Below are 17,972 nucleotides of genomic sequence, written 5' to 3'. Positions count from 1 at the left end.
TAAAGCCAGTGAATTTTATTTCACTTTCAACTTTGGCATGTGGAATATTGGAGGATGCTGGAGAGGCAAAAGGTGCATCATTTTCAGACAATTTGTGGGTTAGGAGTACCTTCTGAGATTAAAATTCGGTTATGCAATATGAGCCATGTCTTTAGACAATTCAGGTCTGTAACTAATTTTTCTCTGCCTCTCTTCCTTTATTGTCTTTACTCACATGTTCAACCAAATTTTACATCCTAGGATATCCTCCTAATATACATATAACCAACTACATTTTATACTATCCAAATGAAAGAAGTATAGTACATTTATTGTTAGCCATTCACATAACACGGATTCTTGTACATTGCAGAGTTTGCCAAAAACGTTTTGCAGTGAGTCTCTTACTAAGCCTGTGGTGTTTTGCTTCTGTTTTTGAAGGGACAGTTATTTAGTGTGATATATGATTCTTGAGGGGTGATAGGCTGGCAACCAACATATTCAAGATCTGATGACATTCTCAACTCTTCAGAAATTACAATTTGTCCTCAATCTTGTAGCTTATGGTCATGTTTCTAAGTACTGGGGGTTAGCATCAAACAGCCTGCTTTATTTAGTGTATTATATTTGGGCTTACTATTGAATCTCAGTTTGTTCATTGTTTTGTGCAATTGCCTCTATGTTTAGGCAAACAGCCAAGCTACACAGACCTCTTAGTGAAGTTTACTGGCATGTAAAATGATTCCATTTTGAAATTTACTGCTACACTACCTAATCAAGAATGCACTTATATTTTTTTTAACTACCTAGAAGAAAAATAAATAAAAAAGCTGTATCTAACTGGAGAAAAAAAGAACCAGTGTAACTGGAGATATACTGCAAAAAGCATATATGTATTAACAATTACCAAATGGTATATTATAAAGTTTCTGAAAATTCTTTTCCAGACTTTCCAGCTTGCACTGAGAGCAACAGACACCAAAGGTCTGTTTTGTCAAGGGACACTAATTATCAAGATTAAAGACATAAATGATGAGAAACCTCAATTTGAGTAAGCATATTTACTTCAAAATGTGCCCATAGGAGAATGGTTAAATTTAATTTTTTCATGTATATTTTAAATAAATGATAATAAGGATCTGTACTATATAGAAAAATATCATGATGTTCTGTTAAAAAATATATGATGATCCATAATTAATGCATGTGCTGATCAAAAGCAAAATATGCATCAGAACATTTACAAATCATCAACATGTTATGTGGTGAGAAGATTTTGATGTAACTTTTTCCTTTTGTTTTTCCTTTCCTAAGGGATTTTTCAAGCCTATTGCATTATTTTCAATAACCACATTAATTTTAAACACAAATGTGATATAAAACAGTTTAAATATTTAATTATTTTATTCTTACATTCCAGATGAATAAATTATAGTTTCAAAATACGTGCAGGCTCTGAATACAAACCAGAAACTTTCCAACATTTCAAAATGTAGTAGTCAAATGTACTGTTGCAATCTAATCTAAAAGTAATCAAATACATCTTAAATTGGTGAGGAGAAACATAAAATTAATAATATTCAAGTTACTTTCCTAATATTATCAAGGTTGATGTTTACCAAGGTTCCTGCCCACAAGAATAGCATCACCAACTCACCTCTCTTCTTTTTGGATTGTGTATTCCTCTGAAGACTTCCTGGAAATCATTTCTCAGATCCTGAAATAGTCTTCTTCCTCTTTTAAAACTTGCATCAGTTATGGCATCTATTACACAACAATGGAGCTACTTGTAGCTAGTTTCCCATTAGTGGTGAGATCTGGTAGAGCAGGAGCTAAGTTTAGTCATAAGTGCATAAGCTCTCATGACACCTAGTAGGCTATCTGTGTTTGACATTTGAACAGAAGGCTGAAAAAGAGATTTCGGTTTCATAAAAGTTATGTAGAATGTTACTATAGGTACATGGAAATTTTATATATGGAGAAATTTTTATATATGATATCAGCAATTAGCTTATAAAACACAGTCTTGATAGCTTGTTCTAGTAAACTATGAACTTGGACAGTATTTCATCAAACTTAGATTAAGTGGCCAGTATTTCCATACATTAAATATCTATAAAAAGAGAAGCACATTCATTCATTGTGCTTTTCGTGTCCATCTCTTTTATATCAGCATTATTTTTTTTTATGTCTGATATAGTATCAGAGACTGGCTGGTTGAAAATTAACAATTGCAAAAGTCTAAGTATGTTTGGGCCACAAACGAATTTTCTCAACATTTGAATAGCTTGACCAGAAGAAGTGACATCATGGTTAATCCAAAAAAAATCATTTCAGGTTATCATAATGTGGCAATTATGTAAGTAAGAACTGACAAGTTTGCATCTTCAACAGTTATTAATAACTATTTTTTCCCTTTAGGCCATTTCCTTTGGATTCCATTAATGTGACTGAAAAGAAACGTGTTGGAGAAATTATAGCAAAAGTAAAAGCAACAGATCCAGATGAAGATAGCAGCATCACTTATTCCTTTAAAAGACAGCAGGAGATGTTTGCTTTGGACCCTTGTGAGTGTTAGAGAAATACTTTGTTAGCCTACTTTGTTTAAACATCACTATCTAATCTCTGACTTCCTTCAGAACTTCAGTTGGTAAAATATCTCTTTCAAAATTAACCATGGAGAAGGAAACATACTAAAAACATTTGGTATTTATAGTTGGTATTTTCTTGTTAAAATGACATTCTTGTAAAATAATGGATAACAAAAACAAAACTTGCTTTTATTTATTGTCAAGGTGATGTACAGAGGGGTTGCAGTTATTTAAGTAAGGTAATAAGTACATTTCTTGTCCACCTTGTTACCCCTCCCTCATTTTTCTCCTACTTTCCCACTCCCCCACCCCCACCACCAATTTGTACAGATCATTTCGAACATATTGTCTTGTATATACATTTATCTGAATTAGAGAAGGGAAGGGAACAACAGAATGGTGAGACAAAGGACAAGGAGGGAACCAATGCAACAACAATACTCACAAAACTTGCTTTTATCACTAGCCATCATCTTTTAGAGATAATTAGCACAAAAGTTTCTGCAAAACCATTGTAAACTGAGAGATGCATGTGTCCCAACTAGCTCCTTAATTTCATCTAAAGAAATTGAGACATTTCCTGGATAATTTAATTTAGTGTATTTGATAATGGATAGATTTCTATCTATGTGGACAGGATTACTATTCAGAAATGTTTCTACAGCAAGATATTTCAGTACCTAGTTTTATCAGTCAAGGGGTCAGCCAGGAAAGCTTAGGCACAAGAAGTACATGGTGGGAGCTGGTTATGTACTATCTGAAAGACTGCTGTCTTTGATGCTTGACTTTGAAGTCTACAAGGCAAGAGCTCAGAAAGAGAAGATAGATACAGAGTGGGAAGATCAGGAGAGATTGAAACACAAACACAGTCTGTGTGCCACTAGCAGGGGCCGAGATCCTGTTAGTCTGACCTGTTGCTTTTGTAGTGTTCATGTCCTGAAGAAATTGGGGCTTTCTTCACAGAGCGAAGTACATATACCTGTTCTAAACATCAGAAAAGTGAAAAGATCTAGATGTAGGTAAGGAATGGCAGGCTCAGCAACTACTTCAGGCCAGTAGACATACAGGAGACCAGCCAAAACATATGTAAGAAACTAAATGGCTACTGTTACTTTTCCACCTTCTAAATTGGCCATGAATTCCTATATCCCAGCAAAACCAGAGCCATAAAAAAAAGATAATTATTGGAAAAAATACTTTGATCAAGAAATTTGACATTTTACAAAGCCATCATACTGATCTTCAATAGTTCAGAGTTCTAAGCTGATTCCTAAGGAGTTGGATATTTATGCATCAAAATACAAATGTAAATAGAAGAATACAAATGTAAATGGGAGAAGAAAGTAGCCAACAATACTTTCAGTGAGAATAAAGGCTTGTAGGATTGATGACCTGGATAAGGTCAAAATAGATCATTCCAGTGGAAAAAAAGAAAAAAAATCTGTATGTGCTAGTAGGAGAGATGAGGAGTCCTTTTTTTCTTTGTAAATTGTTCTTAGTTTGACCTTGAGCTCTTTTTTATATGTTACAAGATTAAGGTGGAAGGTAAGGCTAATGAAATATTAGGCTATTTTTTACATCAAAAAGATTGATAATTTAATTTTATTAAAATAAAACACAATGCTACCTATGTTTAGTAAACAAATACATAATAATTAGGGAGTTGGCAACATTCTAAAACAATAATATACAACTATTTTTAAATGTAAGCATAAACTAAGAAGAAACTTTTCAGCAAATAATTTTATTTAGTGTATATAATCGTTAAACATCAATATGAAAAATATGTAACATTAAATGAATGAAAACATCAATATTAATTATTTGAGTTTAGTAAATTATCTTTATTTCTTTCAACAGTCACAGGCATAATCACCCTCCTTCAGCCTTTGAGTCTTGACAACCCTAATAACTCCAAAATCTACTCTTTAGAAATTGAAGCCAAAGATGATGGAAATAATACCAGCACATATATGTTTACAGTTTCTGTGGAGAATGTGAATGATCCGATTTTCTGTGATACAAGTTTTTCAACAGGAGCAGGTATATTTCTAAGTCACTTTAATTGAAAAAAATCCATCAGAAATTATACACTGGTAAAGTTAGTAAAAGAAATAAAAACCTGAACAAAATTAGAGTCCTTAAATGCTCCTAGTAAGAACTATAGTAATCAATTTACTTCAAGTTACAATTGTAATAATTTCTTTAGTTGGTAGGTAGAGGATAAAAATATTCTAAATTTATCTATGGCATATGCATAATATGTTGCCACTTAAGTTAACAAACATATGAAAATGATTATCTATTAATCAACATATAAAATAATGGGGAAAATGCATCATTATCTATGCTATGAAAAATTAATACTTTAAGGTATTTTGTTTATCCACAGAGTATTTTATTTTAGTAAATATCTTAAACTTCACCTCAGTGCATTGTTTAATAAATTCACCTCAACCAAAATATAAAATATATGGTAGAAATATATTGCAAAATTTGCAATAACATGTTAGAAAGAAACAAAATTTCTAACGACAGAAATTGATTAAATAGTTGATATGTACTTGACAAATTGCTATTAGTCAACAAAAATTATTTCATAAATGAATACATGAGATTCCACATAATAATACTATAAATGCAGATTGCTTGATTTTGTGAGTAATGATGTAACATTGATCATTATAAATATATATAGCATATAGTTACATAATCATTTGGGAGTTTGTATGGTTTTAAACTATTCTTAACTGACATATACAAACATTCTATACTGTTAATTTTAATCTTTCTTAAGTTAAGATTTTTGCTTCTTGAATTAAGCCTATAATTAATCTCTGTGTGTAATATTCTCAAGTACTTGTTTTAAATATGCTTACAATTATATCCAAATTATAATAAACTTAAGGTCTATATATAGAGGTATTCTTCAATATGGTTATGAAGTTTGTTGTAAATTATGATTCATAAATTGAATTTTATTTCTTCTCTCCATTCATAACATAAAATATTCATGGTTTGTTCATTGAGATTTTATAGCTTCATATGTAAAATAATTAAATATGCTGTCTTGGTGTCATACAAATTATAACCTCATGTGCTGCTCCTTAACCTAACCTTTAGATGTGTTTCTGTTTTCTATGATGACCTCTTAAAAGTACAATCCTTTGAACATTTGGATGTACTACTAAGACCTTGCTCATAACTGGATCCCAGAAACAGACCGGTTTGATTTAATTTTGGTTGGGTCAACTGAAACTCAGCAGTTACAGCTATTCCAATTGTTACTTTTTCCATTCTTGTCACACTGTTTATTCCTAACATCAAATGCTTATTTATCTGTCACAATTAAACCTTCCACACTCCTCCCTCTTTTGTTTGACGTTTCCTTCTTCTCTCTACTTCTATTAAGTTAAATTTCCCAACTAACAGAAAAGAATACAGGAAAGTTGAGTACAAATGGAGCAGTCAACATCACTAATGCCCTCTGCCTAACAGTTGCCTGTCTATGGCCGCTCTCTTCTCTTTTTCTCTTTCCTTAAGTACTATTTAGAGTTCATCTTTAAAAACAACATTTTTGAAGCTCAAAAGTTTTCAATTACACACACACACACACACACACACACACACACACACATTTCCTACTTTAAACCAAAACATGCTTTCTGAAATGCATAATACAAATTCATCTAAAATAGAAATTCATAGTAAAGGCTCCAGTTCACACAGGCTTTCCTTAAGAAAGAGAAAAATATATTAGGTAAGCTAGGGGCCAGGATCAGATTCCAGGTTTCGTGTTTGTGAAGATACCATCTTTTGGATCACTGTGAAACAATGTGAGGTTCTGTGTAATAGTCTTTGCATCTCCTCAAATTATAGTAAGCTTTAAAAAAGATACACATGGATCTGAAGGTCATTATGACCTGATCTCTACTGTAGACTTGGCTGAACCCACATAATCTGTTCAGACACTGTCAAGGTCAGGATGTCCTTCCCTTCATCATGGGGACTGAGTCTTTGGAAGAGGACTCCTCTTCCTAGTCACTTTCTATTAACTATTGGCTGACTCTGGAGGAGAATCACTGAATTTACTCCACAAAGGAGAATGACTCTGTTTCCAAGTTGCTGATTTAATACACACTTTCAATTCACTGACAATGTTTAGTTACTGGGCTGTTCTGTTAACCATAGAAAATCACTAACCTAGAGAATGTGCTTAAACACAATTTGAAACAAAAGATAACTATGTGGATAAGAGGGTCTTATTCACACAAAATGTCCTATAACAAATTTAGAAATTGTTTAATAATATGAAGGACGTTACTGTGTCTGATGGGTAGTGTAGAGCTAGAAAAATTCTGTGTCAATTCGTAAGCCTAAACATACTCCTAGGGGAAAAAAACACCAAAAAACAAAATTTCATCATGCTAAGATATCAGATGATGTAATTATATCCAGTGTTTTAAGTTTATCAATCTTCATGTATTGGTGGAAGATTAGAATTATTAGTAGTAAAGTTGCATGTGCTATTGTTTTAACTGTTGCAGCATGCATAATCCATCAATATAAATGCCAGAAATTGGGTACTTGAAGGTAGAGGGTTGGACCAAAAGGAGGGGGTGGGGGTAAATGAATGAAGGGAGGAAGAAAGGAAAATAGTCATAAAATTCAATGCATATTCTATGTAGCTGAGAAAGTTGAAAATGGGGTTGTGAAAGATGAGGGAATGATGAAAGGGAAGACGTTGATCAAGATGTATTTTATTCATAACTACTGTGTTGAATGGCAACTCCTTTGTATAGTTACTTAAAGGTAAAGATAAAATTTCAAAAAAAATGTAGCACTGGGCTGTGACTCAGTGATAAAGTGCTTGCTTTGCAAGTATGAGATCCTGGGTTTGATTCCTCAGCACCACATAAGCAGAAAAAGCCGGAAGTGGTGCTATGACTCAAGTGATAGAATGCCTTGAACTGAAGAGCTGAGGGACAGTTCCCAGGCCCAGAGTTCAAGCCCCACGACTGACAAAAGAAGAAAATGTAGCACTATCTCATCCAGATTATACACTATTCCCTGGACTCCTTGTCCAGACTCAGGGGTATAGTAAGCAAGAGAGGGAAAGAGAGAGAGAGAGAGAGAGAGAGAGAGAGAGAGAGAGAGAGAGAGAGAGAGAGAGAGAGAGAGAGAGAGAGAGAGAGAGAGAGAGAGAGAGAGAGAGAGAGAGAGAGAGAGAGAGAGAGAGAGAGAGAGAGAGAGAGAGAGAGAGAGAGAGAACCAGCCTTGGGAGTTGAACTAGTGGCTAAGCTTCTTTTTGTTCAAGGATAAGGCTCTACCAACTTGAGTCACAACTCCACGTGTGGCTTTTTTGGTGGTTAATTCGAGATAAGAATTGCATGGACTATTTAGTCTGGGCTGGCTTTGAATCATCATCCTCAGATCTCAGCCTTGTGAGTAAGTAGGATTATCAGCATGAGCCAGTGGCTCTTAGCAATAATATTCTTTTAGAAAACAAAGTAGCGTTTATGGAATCATCTAAACCACTGGAAATTGCCAGTGATTTACCTGTGTGTGCATCTGTGCTATTTGTTTTCAGGTTAAGAAGAAAATCATAGTAAGAAAAGGACCAATTTTGGTACAAGGAGGGGAATATTTTCTGAGCATTTGTGAAATGTTTGTTAGGAAATTTTATTTAGTTTTAAAACCACTCTAAAAATGAAAATGTCCTTTTTTCATATTTTATAGTTAAGAATACTAACAGAGGAGGAATTCAAGCACCTTTCTAATTCAAGCAGCTTTCTTCTTAATTTCAATGTCTATATTGTGTACATTATTGTGAAAAAGAAGAAAATCATCAATACTCTTATATAAAGGAAATAAAGTTAAATATCTTAATGATCACTGCTCTTGTACTAGACACTGGAAAATCATCTCTTATTTCACATACTTGTTCCAAATTTAAATTTAGAGATAAGAGACTGAGTTATGTTTACTTTTAAATGTAGATATTTTATTAATATGGTAGGTTTATTCTGCACATTTGCAATCATATACAAACATAGGGTTGGACTGTTTGAACTTATGAGTTTATGGCCAATCAGAGAAACATGACAAAATTCCATCTAAAAAATATGAATATGGGGAGGTAAATGCTGTGTGTCCCTCGATGTGGTTTCAGGATATACACAGCTGTTAAACTCACTGAAGGTATAAAATACATGAATATTGATGTTAATATTAATTGTAAATTTTTCTGAAATAAATATCATTAAGAAAATTACTTGAAGTAGAAATTCTTTTGGGGCTGGGAAGATGGCTCAGTGGTAGAGTGCTTGCCTTGCATGCATGGGACCCTGGGTTTGATTCCTCAACACCACATTAGCAGAAAAAGCTGGAAGTGGCACTATGGCTCAAGTGGTAGAGCACTAGCCTTGAGCTGAAGAGCTGAGGGACAGTGCCCTGGCCCAGAGTTCAGAAATTCTTGAAACATGATAACTCATGTAAATTAAAAATGCAAAAGTATTTACATTATTTTTCATGATTTATATATGGTATAGGTATTTCAGTGTCTGTTCCTGAAAATGTTCCTGCATCAACTTTTATATACATGATTCTTTCAAGAGATCCAGATCTAGGACAGGAACTTGAAGTAAGTTTTAATGATCAGTTATTTACATTTTCCATATTTGATATAGAAAACGGAATGCTCAATTTTGAACAAACCAAGATCATTTTCTCAGGGGTTTAATTAAATAACCTTTTAGGAGATACAGGAGAGGCAGCCTAAAATCTGAAAGCACTTTCTGGATAGATAAGGACCGAAAGAATAAAAGATAGGTCTTGCAAAGAGAAGTTCTGTCCATTACCTGTGTTTTTAATGAGCCTCACCCACCTAACACACAAAACTGTTGGCTCAGAGGAAGGAATTGCAAGATTGACATATGCATACGTAATTTCTCAGCTCAGAAATTATAAGAACTCATATTAACCACCACTTCGAGGCTTTATTCCTATTTCCTGCATATATAGCAGGAAATGTTTCTCTCATTTTTTCTGCCTACTATATTATATTTCTGTATTTTCTACTATATATTTCTCCCTGTTATATTAAAAATAAATCTTTGCCAAAAAGGTAGTGTTTTTTTAACTTCTTATGTCTACAGAAGTGAGAGAAGAAATTCACACATACTGATATACTAACATTATAAAAATGACATGTCTTGCTGGGTAACATGTTTTGACTCATATCTTTAATCCCAGCAACTTAGAAGACTGTGTCCTAGAAATTATGGATCAAGTCCAGCCTAGGTAGAAAATTCTGTAAGACTCACTAGCAAAAATTCGAAACTCATTAACAAAAATTTTGGGCTGGAAGCATGGCTCAAGTGACAGAGTGACCAATAACAAGTGGTGTTGTTCTGAGTACAGACTACCAAAAATAAAATTAGAAGATGATATGGCTTAAAAGTGAAAATGAAAACTCAAGCTAAAATTGTCTGAAAGCCCTGCAAAAACTACAACTTAAATTTCTCCAGTATTCATCTGATAATACAATACACAGTACTAGAATGACCTCTTATTTTTTATTACTTTTCTTGATCGAAGTCATACATATTTCCTTTGTTATAGACATAATTCACATAAATCATGTTTAGATCTTCATATTATTTCTGGTTTTAACAATATTTGTAAAGAACAGAGAATTATAATGTAATTGATGACAAAATAATTGTAGCTTAAGAGAGGGTAAGGAAGAAATTTAAAATAATTTATTCATGACTATATTTCCACAGAAACTTTTATGGTGTAATACGACCTATAATCAAATTAGCTTTGTAAGGAAAACTGTTTTTCTTGATTATATATGATAAATCATATTAATATCTTGGAATATTCTACCCTAAATTTAGTGACTAATTCAAATTCTCCATAAAATAAGAATAGAGTGTTTTTTTGTGTCTGTTTTTTTTCTGTGTACACAAGCTTTTTGTAACAACTGGCTTAATAAACCTGACTTGGGAATATGGTTGAAGCTAAAGTTGGGGAAGAATCTCTCTGGAGGACTTAATCTATATATAATTTTTCTGCTGAGCTGACTATAATGAGACATTGATTATGACACTTGGTTATATTTTTGACTCATGTGGTTTAGTTTGAGGATAGAAGAGACCACATTACAGACCACTTACTAATTCTTTGCTCACCAGGCTCAAATGCTCCATATGTCTATGTGCCAGGCAGTGTTGGGGTCCGCATAGGGAGGTGATGTGTGTGAGATGTGGGGGCACATGCATTTATGTGCATTGGGGTCAATATCTCCATAAATTCCAATTATAATTATGTATTTTACATTAGTAAAAATTACATTGTTAGAATTTTACTGTAAAATCACTAGAAAAATATACAAAACAAACACACAGAGAGAATATGCTAATTTTTAATAAATCTAAACCATAATATGTAGGAAAAAACAAAAGGAGTTTTTTTTTCCCCATAAGATTGTTTAGTAAATTTTAAAAGCTTAACATAAGCCAACTCGGATTGTTCACTTACCAACACACATAATTAAATTTATGTGCCCATCCAAATGGTCCTGTGTCTTTCTAAAAATGGAATTGGATATCACATCTCCCAGGCTTTAAAAGTTTTTCTTTGTGCCAAAGTCTGGATGTAATTTCCTATTATTTATTTTCTTTATGAAATTCTGTTCAAATTCTAGAATGTTCATTTTGAACCTGAACCTTGTTTAAGAATGGGCGATAAGAATAGAGAGAAATATGGTAACACCCACAAAACAGTATCTGTCCAAAGCTTTATTTTATTTTTGCCATGCAAGGACACGATTCAGAGATGAGATCAAATGTTTTCTTCCAAATAATTCATTGCACGTACCTCTTTAGATACACTTCCTGCATATGCAAGAGGGAATGGCTTTTTATATTGGAAAAAGCTGTAAATACAACATTAGAAAGTAAACTAATTGTAAACTATTGACCAAAAATGTTCTAGAACTTAAGTACAAAAACAAATAGAAAAAATACAGACAGATAAAAACATGAAAGAATGTGCAAATAGTTTCTGAAGTATAAAAATCAAAGTAAGCTTCTATTTTATTTATGGGCTTTGTCTTCACAAAATTAATTTTGGTATACCTTTTGCCAAACCACTGTATCAAAATTGTCAGTTCAGCTGGGAGCCGGTGGCTCATGCCTGTAATCCTAGCTACTCAGGAGGCTGAGATCTGAGTATCACAGTTCAAAGCCAGCCTGGGCAGGAAAGTTCTTGAGACTTTTATCTCCAATAAACCACTAGAAAACCAGAAGTAGTGCTGTGGCTCAAGTGGTAGAGCGCTCACCATGAGCTGAAGAGCTGAGGGACAGCGCCCATGCCCAGAGTTCAAGCCCCATGACCGAGAAAAACAAACAAAAAAACCTAAAACAACCCCCCCCAAAAAACCTGTCAATTCAAAATTCATGCTTTTTCAATAGCACATTAATCACGTGTGTATGTGTGTGTGTGTATGTTTGTGTTCACAGTTTTTAATATTAAACTCTTCAACTAATGCCACTGCCTACTTTGCTTTGGATCCATATAATGGTGTCATTTCAAAAACTGCTGAACCTCTTTTGGACTATGAAACAAATCCCAAGGTAAGACTAAGTCTAAAACAAAACATTAATGAATACATTCAACACACTTAAACTAAAAATAATGGCTAACATCCACTCAAAATGAAAATAGAAGTTACTAAATTTATTTAATTAAATTTTAATGTTTAGAGATTTATTTCTAACAAATGAAGTAAGAGCGTATGTTTTTGTATGTGTGTAAGTTGAATAACTGATTATGTTTATATTAAAAAAATACTAGAACTGAGACAGTGTTCTAGGTAACTAAAGATTACAGTCTTCAACAGTTTGAATTATCTAGAGAACTACATCTGAATTTGGCTTTATTGTAGACACCTGACCTTTTTCTTCTTTTTCTTCATGTTATATTTGAATTTTTAAATTTGAAAGGATCAGGAAAGAGGAGAAAAATCTACAAGGATAGAGAAACAGAACAAATCAATCACCTTCTCCTACTAAATTATTCCTGGGGCCATCTCCTACCAAGTATAATGGGGCCATTTAAACTTCTGTTTACTTTCAGTTCTTTCTAACATTTCTCATTGTTTCAGTGATGGACTTATCAGGCATTTTTTCCCCAAATGTCTTTTTTAATCTATTATTTTCTAAACTACAAATATTTTGGCCAGAAATAATTCCTCTATGAAAAATTATAGAAGAAAAAAAGGTAATACTTATTTTTGCAAGAAATGTGGCTATTATAATATTACTTTTCTCCGTGGTATTATAGGGTGGTGTCATATATAATGGATTTTGCTGTTTCCTACTCACTCCAAAACAAACTGCTAGCATTTTTTCTTTCTCTCTCCCTCCTCCATTTTTCTCTTTCCCCCTTGCTCTCTCCTCTTTTCTCTCTTACTCTTTCTTTCTTTCTTTCTTTCTTTCTTTCTTTCTTTCTTTCTTTCTTTCTTTCTTTCTTTCTTTTTCTTTCTTTCTTTCTTTCTTTCTTTCTTTCTCTCTTTCTTCTTTCTTTCTTTCTTTCTTTCTCTCTTTCTTCTTTCTTTCTTTCTTTCTTTCTCTCTTTCTTCTTTCTTTCTTTCTTTCTTCCTTTCTTTCTTTCTTTCTTTTTCTTTCTTTCTTCTTTCGTTCTTTCGTTCTTTCGTTCTTTCTTTCTTTCTTTCTTTCTTTCTTTCTTTCGTTCTTTCCTTCTTTCGTTCTTTCGTTCTTTCTTTTCATCCTGGGGCTTGAAGTCAGCACCTGGGCAATGTTTCTGAGCTTTTCTTTTCTTTTTTTTTTCTTAAATATATTTTATTGTTATGGCAGAGGTGACGTACAGAGGGGTGACAGTTATGTAAGTCAAGTAATGAGAGGTGACGTACAGAGGGGTGACAGTTATGTAAGTTAGGTAATGAGAACATTTCTTTTTGAACTATCCCTCTCTTGCTCTCTCTGTTTTTTCCTCCACCCCAAATTATAGAGCTCATTTTCCACATTAGTGTCTACTGAGTACCATTGCTGTATTTGCTCACTCTTCACACCATGTTTTCTGTGCCCCCTCTTATTCTCCTCAAGACAAATTAACTAACAAACAAGATAAAAGGAAAGGCAACCAAAACTGTAGCAGCAACAACAATAAATCTCTTGCTTCCATTTCTTGGAGTTCATTTCATAAAATATTATTTTGTTTGATCACACATATATAGCTATTGAACCTTTATGATTCACGGCTATGAATATCCTCCTTTGATCCCAATGATTCTTTTTTAACCATTCACTGTGTTTACTTTGTTTATTTTTACATATAATGTTCTCCATTTATGAAAACAAAGTTCCATTTACATGCTTATTTTAATCACATCAAATTTAAAATTAAACTAAAGAGAATTAGTAACTTAATTATTGCTATATATTCATATATATATTCATTCATTTAGAATCTTACTCAACTCCTTCAGAAACATTCATATTTTTAATACATAAGCTTCTTTTACATCATATGTAGAACATTCCTAAGCAACTTAGTGATGCTCATAAATATTTATTTCTCACTGTTCTTTATGGTTAATTGGGAAACATAGGCCTTATATGTCTTGACCATAAAGTGGCTGTAAAATTGTTTTATTAATTCTAATAATTGTTAGATAATCCTTCATTTCTTACATAGTAACATTAATAAAATATATGTGGAAAATGATAAGAGTTTTTCTCCAATATTTTTGGCTTTTTTTTGGAAATGGTACAAGAGTTTCATTTCAGGGCTTCAATTGTTCTATTTTCTTGTCCACAACATTTTCTTGCTCATGGCACTCCAGTTCAACTTTTTGCTGATGAATTGGAGATAGAGTCTCTCAGATTTATGTTCCCAGGCTGAATTCAGAGCATGACTCCAGTAATTAAGATTGCAGACATAAGTCATAGCTCAGTGCTATAAAATTATTAACTTTAATGATGATATATTTTCACATTTCCTACTTCTATGACTTTATTCTTTTCAAATTCCCTTTTTCTTTAGGCTTCTCCTTAAATTTCAGTGGCGCCTTGGTCACATTTTTCATTATGGACAATCTCATCCCATTCCAATATTTCCATTTTTTTATAATCTCAAATTTCCAGGTTAATTTTTCTTTATCAATCTTTCTCATATATTCCCTGAACAGACAATTATTTTCTAAAATATGCGTTTGAAAACTAGAAAGTGTTTTCTAATCACTTCAATTTTAAATTATTTTCCCCATTTTTTGGTTGTTTCATTCTCTTGATATAGTATACTTGATGGTTTAGTGATTTCTTTTTTGGCCATACCAGAGTTTGAACTCAGGACCTCATGCTTACTCAGCTAGCATTCTAACCCTTGAACAATGCCATGAGCCTGTCTTTTGGCTGGTGAATTAGAGATAGACTTTTCTGCCCTGAGTAGTTTCCAACTCTTCCTTCCCTAAGTCTTAGCCTTCTGAATAACTAGGATTGCAGGTGTGAGTCACATGCACCCAGGAAAAAAAAATGTTGTTTGTTTTCAGTACTAGGGATTGAACTCAGGGCTTCCTGTTTGCTAGCTAGGTACTCTATGACTTAAGCTGTGACTCCAGGTCACTTATTACTTTTTATTTATGTTATATCAGTTTATTTTTTAATGATGAGGATTTTCTAAGCAATGTTCACTACCAATGATAAATATTAGCAGCAATCCTCATGTTGTCATGGGTTTGAAAATATGTTGCTCAAATGTTTCAAACAAGAATATTATTTAACTTTAAGTTTTAGTAGGTTATGCCTTATTAAAGGATATTCATCAAGAATTTGTTTTTGACTTTTATAAATTTTTCTCCATCTGTTCAGATGATAATATAGTTTCTGTTTCTTTCTCATGTATTACATTGACATTTAACTTTTTCTGAGACATTTCATGTATAACTAAAATGGAAGACTCAACATGATACAATAGTACTGGATTAAATATAAATTGAAATGGGATTGCATACATATAACTTACTCATTAATTAAGGAATTAAATTGAATAAAACAAAAAACCTAAAATCTATCTTTCATCAAACTCACTATTACATGATCAGAGTTCACTTCTCACAAAAAATATTTAAGTGAGTGTATTTTTACAGCTTTGTAAGTTTTAAAATATTTATGAGTTTTCCAAACTTCTTCAAAAGTAATATATTCTTAACTTTATAACTTTTCCCCTAATTAATAGAATGTAAGTTACTCTCATACTATTTCAATATATAGAAATCTGATACCATGCCTAAAACATAGTATATCAAAATTAATGTTTAAAATATAATTGAAAGTGTAGAGGTTATTGAAGAAATCTGTGAACATACAAGAAAATATGTGCTTAAGGTGTTTTAGCAATGGTTTACTCCTTTATGCTTCTAACATTTAAAAGTACCTTTCAATTTTATTTTTAAAGAATTATTATGAAATATTTTTTAGATGTAAGAGGAATTACATATTTTGAGCACTTGAGCAAAATAATGCTCTCTCTCTCTCTCTTTCTCTTTCTCTCTATCTCTCTCTCAAGCAATTCCAGTTTGTGATTGCTGTGAAAAACAGGGAGCCATTCTCTCTGGAGTCCTGCATTGGCACCATCACTATAAATATCCAAAATGTTAATGATGAGATTCCTGTTCTTACGTAAGCAATGAGTAATGTAAATATTTACATACTTGGATTTCATACTAGAATAAATCTCAATGTATTACTACTGTTTCCATTGTAATTTATATAAATTTAATATGTATATACAGATATAAACATATATATGCAAATATACATAAGTAGTTTAATTCTAAAAACTTTAAACCGTTGAAATATAGGTATCTTAGAACATTTAAAGTGTTTTAAAGTATTTTCTCTGTGACAGACATAAAGAGACATTTGTTTACATTGAATGATAATGAAACTTCTTGGTCCCACAGACACATACCAGATGCACCTATAAATATTTATGAAAATCTCCCTGTTGGAACAAAGCTCATCAAATTGACAGCAGCTGATAGAGACATAGGGGATTCGGTATACTATGAATTTATTGGTACACGGAAAGAATTTTCAATAAATCAAGGTATAATTTTCAATAAATCAAGGTATAATTTCTTGTGGTTAATCAGTTCAGAAAATAAAACAAAATATTTTGCATTTGTTCAAATTTGCCTGCTTATCATTCTACAAAGATGAAATAATCTTTAAACTATTTAGCAATATATTTAGGAGATTATAATGAAGTAGGAAAGTAATCATTCTTTCACTGTTAGAGTTATGAAAATATCTTTTGGTTCTGTCTGCTCCAGGAGACTAAAAAGATAGCTCACATCTTGTGTGTCCTGTGCTTCCTGGGATTTTGTTATATGAGCTTTTGTCCCCCTATCCCCAAGAAATAAATTTTCTCATGAAAACCAAAAATACTTATTAATATAAATTGAATACTTATTCTATATCTTATATTTTTATGAGCACTCTGTATAAGTAGTAATCCCTTGGGGATTTTTTTTACTAGTACTTTTCTAGAATATAACTCTAAAATAGAGATCTTTTTGTTTATGTGTGCTTTGTCTCTTTTGCTTGTTCAAACCAGGGCCTGCCACACACTAAGCAAGTGGTCTTCCAACGGAGAGGGGAGTTTTATATCTCCCAAAATTTCTGTGGTTTGTCTGTACTTGAATTTAGACTGCTTGATTAAGATATTTGTAACACAAGTGTTTCACATGTCCAGAAGTTACATGATCATGTCTCTTAATTTAGGCATAAAGTAAGAACAGGGTGAAAAGAAGAAAAGTTCTCTCTACTTCTCACATATGAAAAGAACAGATTAAATAAACACACAGGACCGAACAGATAAAGAGAAAGAACTCCATGCAGAGAGTTAGTCTAAGAGAGGCCAGAAGGTGGCTTTTAGTGGGGATTCATGGGGGAGGAGGAGGGTGTTCTTGGAGGAGTGAGGAGACAGGCAGAGCACCAGGTAGGAGAGTCTCACACAGAGGCTTGATAAAATCACACCACTAAGGGTCATAGAAGCTGATTTCCTCAGCTGGGAGGGGGGTGGATTATAAAACGAGAACATGAGAAAACCAGAATGAAAAGTGTAAGGAGAAATTAAAATGGAACAAATCAGAACAAACTGAAATCGTTCAAGATGTCTTTTATACATAGGCATATGTGGTTACACATGTTATGATTGATGTAACTGCATACCTGTTCACACATAAAAATTCATAATTCTATTCATGAGATACAAAATTTGTTACTCTGATTTAGATATTATGTCTTGCACATGTTTGTAATTAAAATGTAATAATCCCTAAAGATATACAACTTCTGCTTATCAAAA

The 17,972-nt window shown here is 32.7% G+C and overlaps 1 protein-coding gene across 1 annotated transcript in view; it reads left to right on the top strand.

The window, feature by feature from the left end:
• LOC138810082 (cadherin-related family member 4-like) overlaps window positions 1-17,972 on the top strand; it is a 115,416-nt gene that overhangs the window by 25,399 nt on the left and 72,045 nt on the right. Inside the window, exons 6-11 of the mRNA XM_069997265.1 lie at window positions 927-1,030; window positions 2,401-2,546; window positions 4,431-4,613; window positions 9,122-9,213; window positions 16,167-16,279; window positions 16,564-16,709. Of these exons, the coding sequence (XP_069853366.1) occupies window positions 927-1,030; window positions 2,401-2,546; window positions 4,431-4,613; window positions 9,122-9,213; window positions 16,167-16,279; window positions 16,564-16,709 (784 nt within the window). The remainder of the gene's footprint in view (window positions 1-926; window positions 1,031-2,400; window positions 2,547-4,430; window positions 4,614-9,121; window positions 9,214-16,166; window positions 16,280-16,563; window positions 16,710-17,972) is intronic.

The sequence above is a fragment of the Dipodomys merriami genome, unplaced genomic scaffold, assembly GCF_024711535.1.
Source record: "Dipodomys merriami isolate MVZ:Mamm:240054 unplaced genomic scaffold, mDipMer1.0.p SCAF_5, whole genome shotgun sequence".
NCBI classification, from domain to species: Eukaryota; Metazoa; Chordata; class Mammalia; order Rodentia; family Heteromyidae; genus Dipodomys; species Dipodomys merriami.
This window is presented reverse-complemented; position numbering and strand designations above follow the sequence as displayed.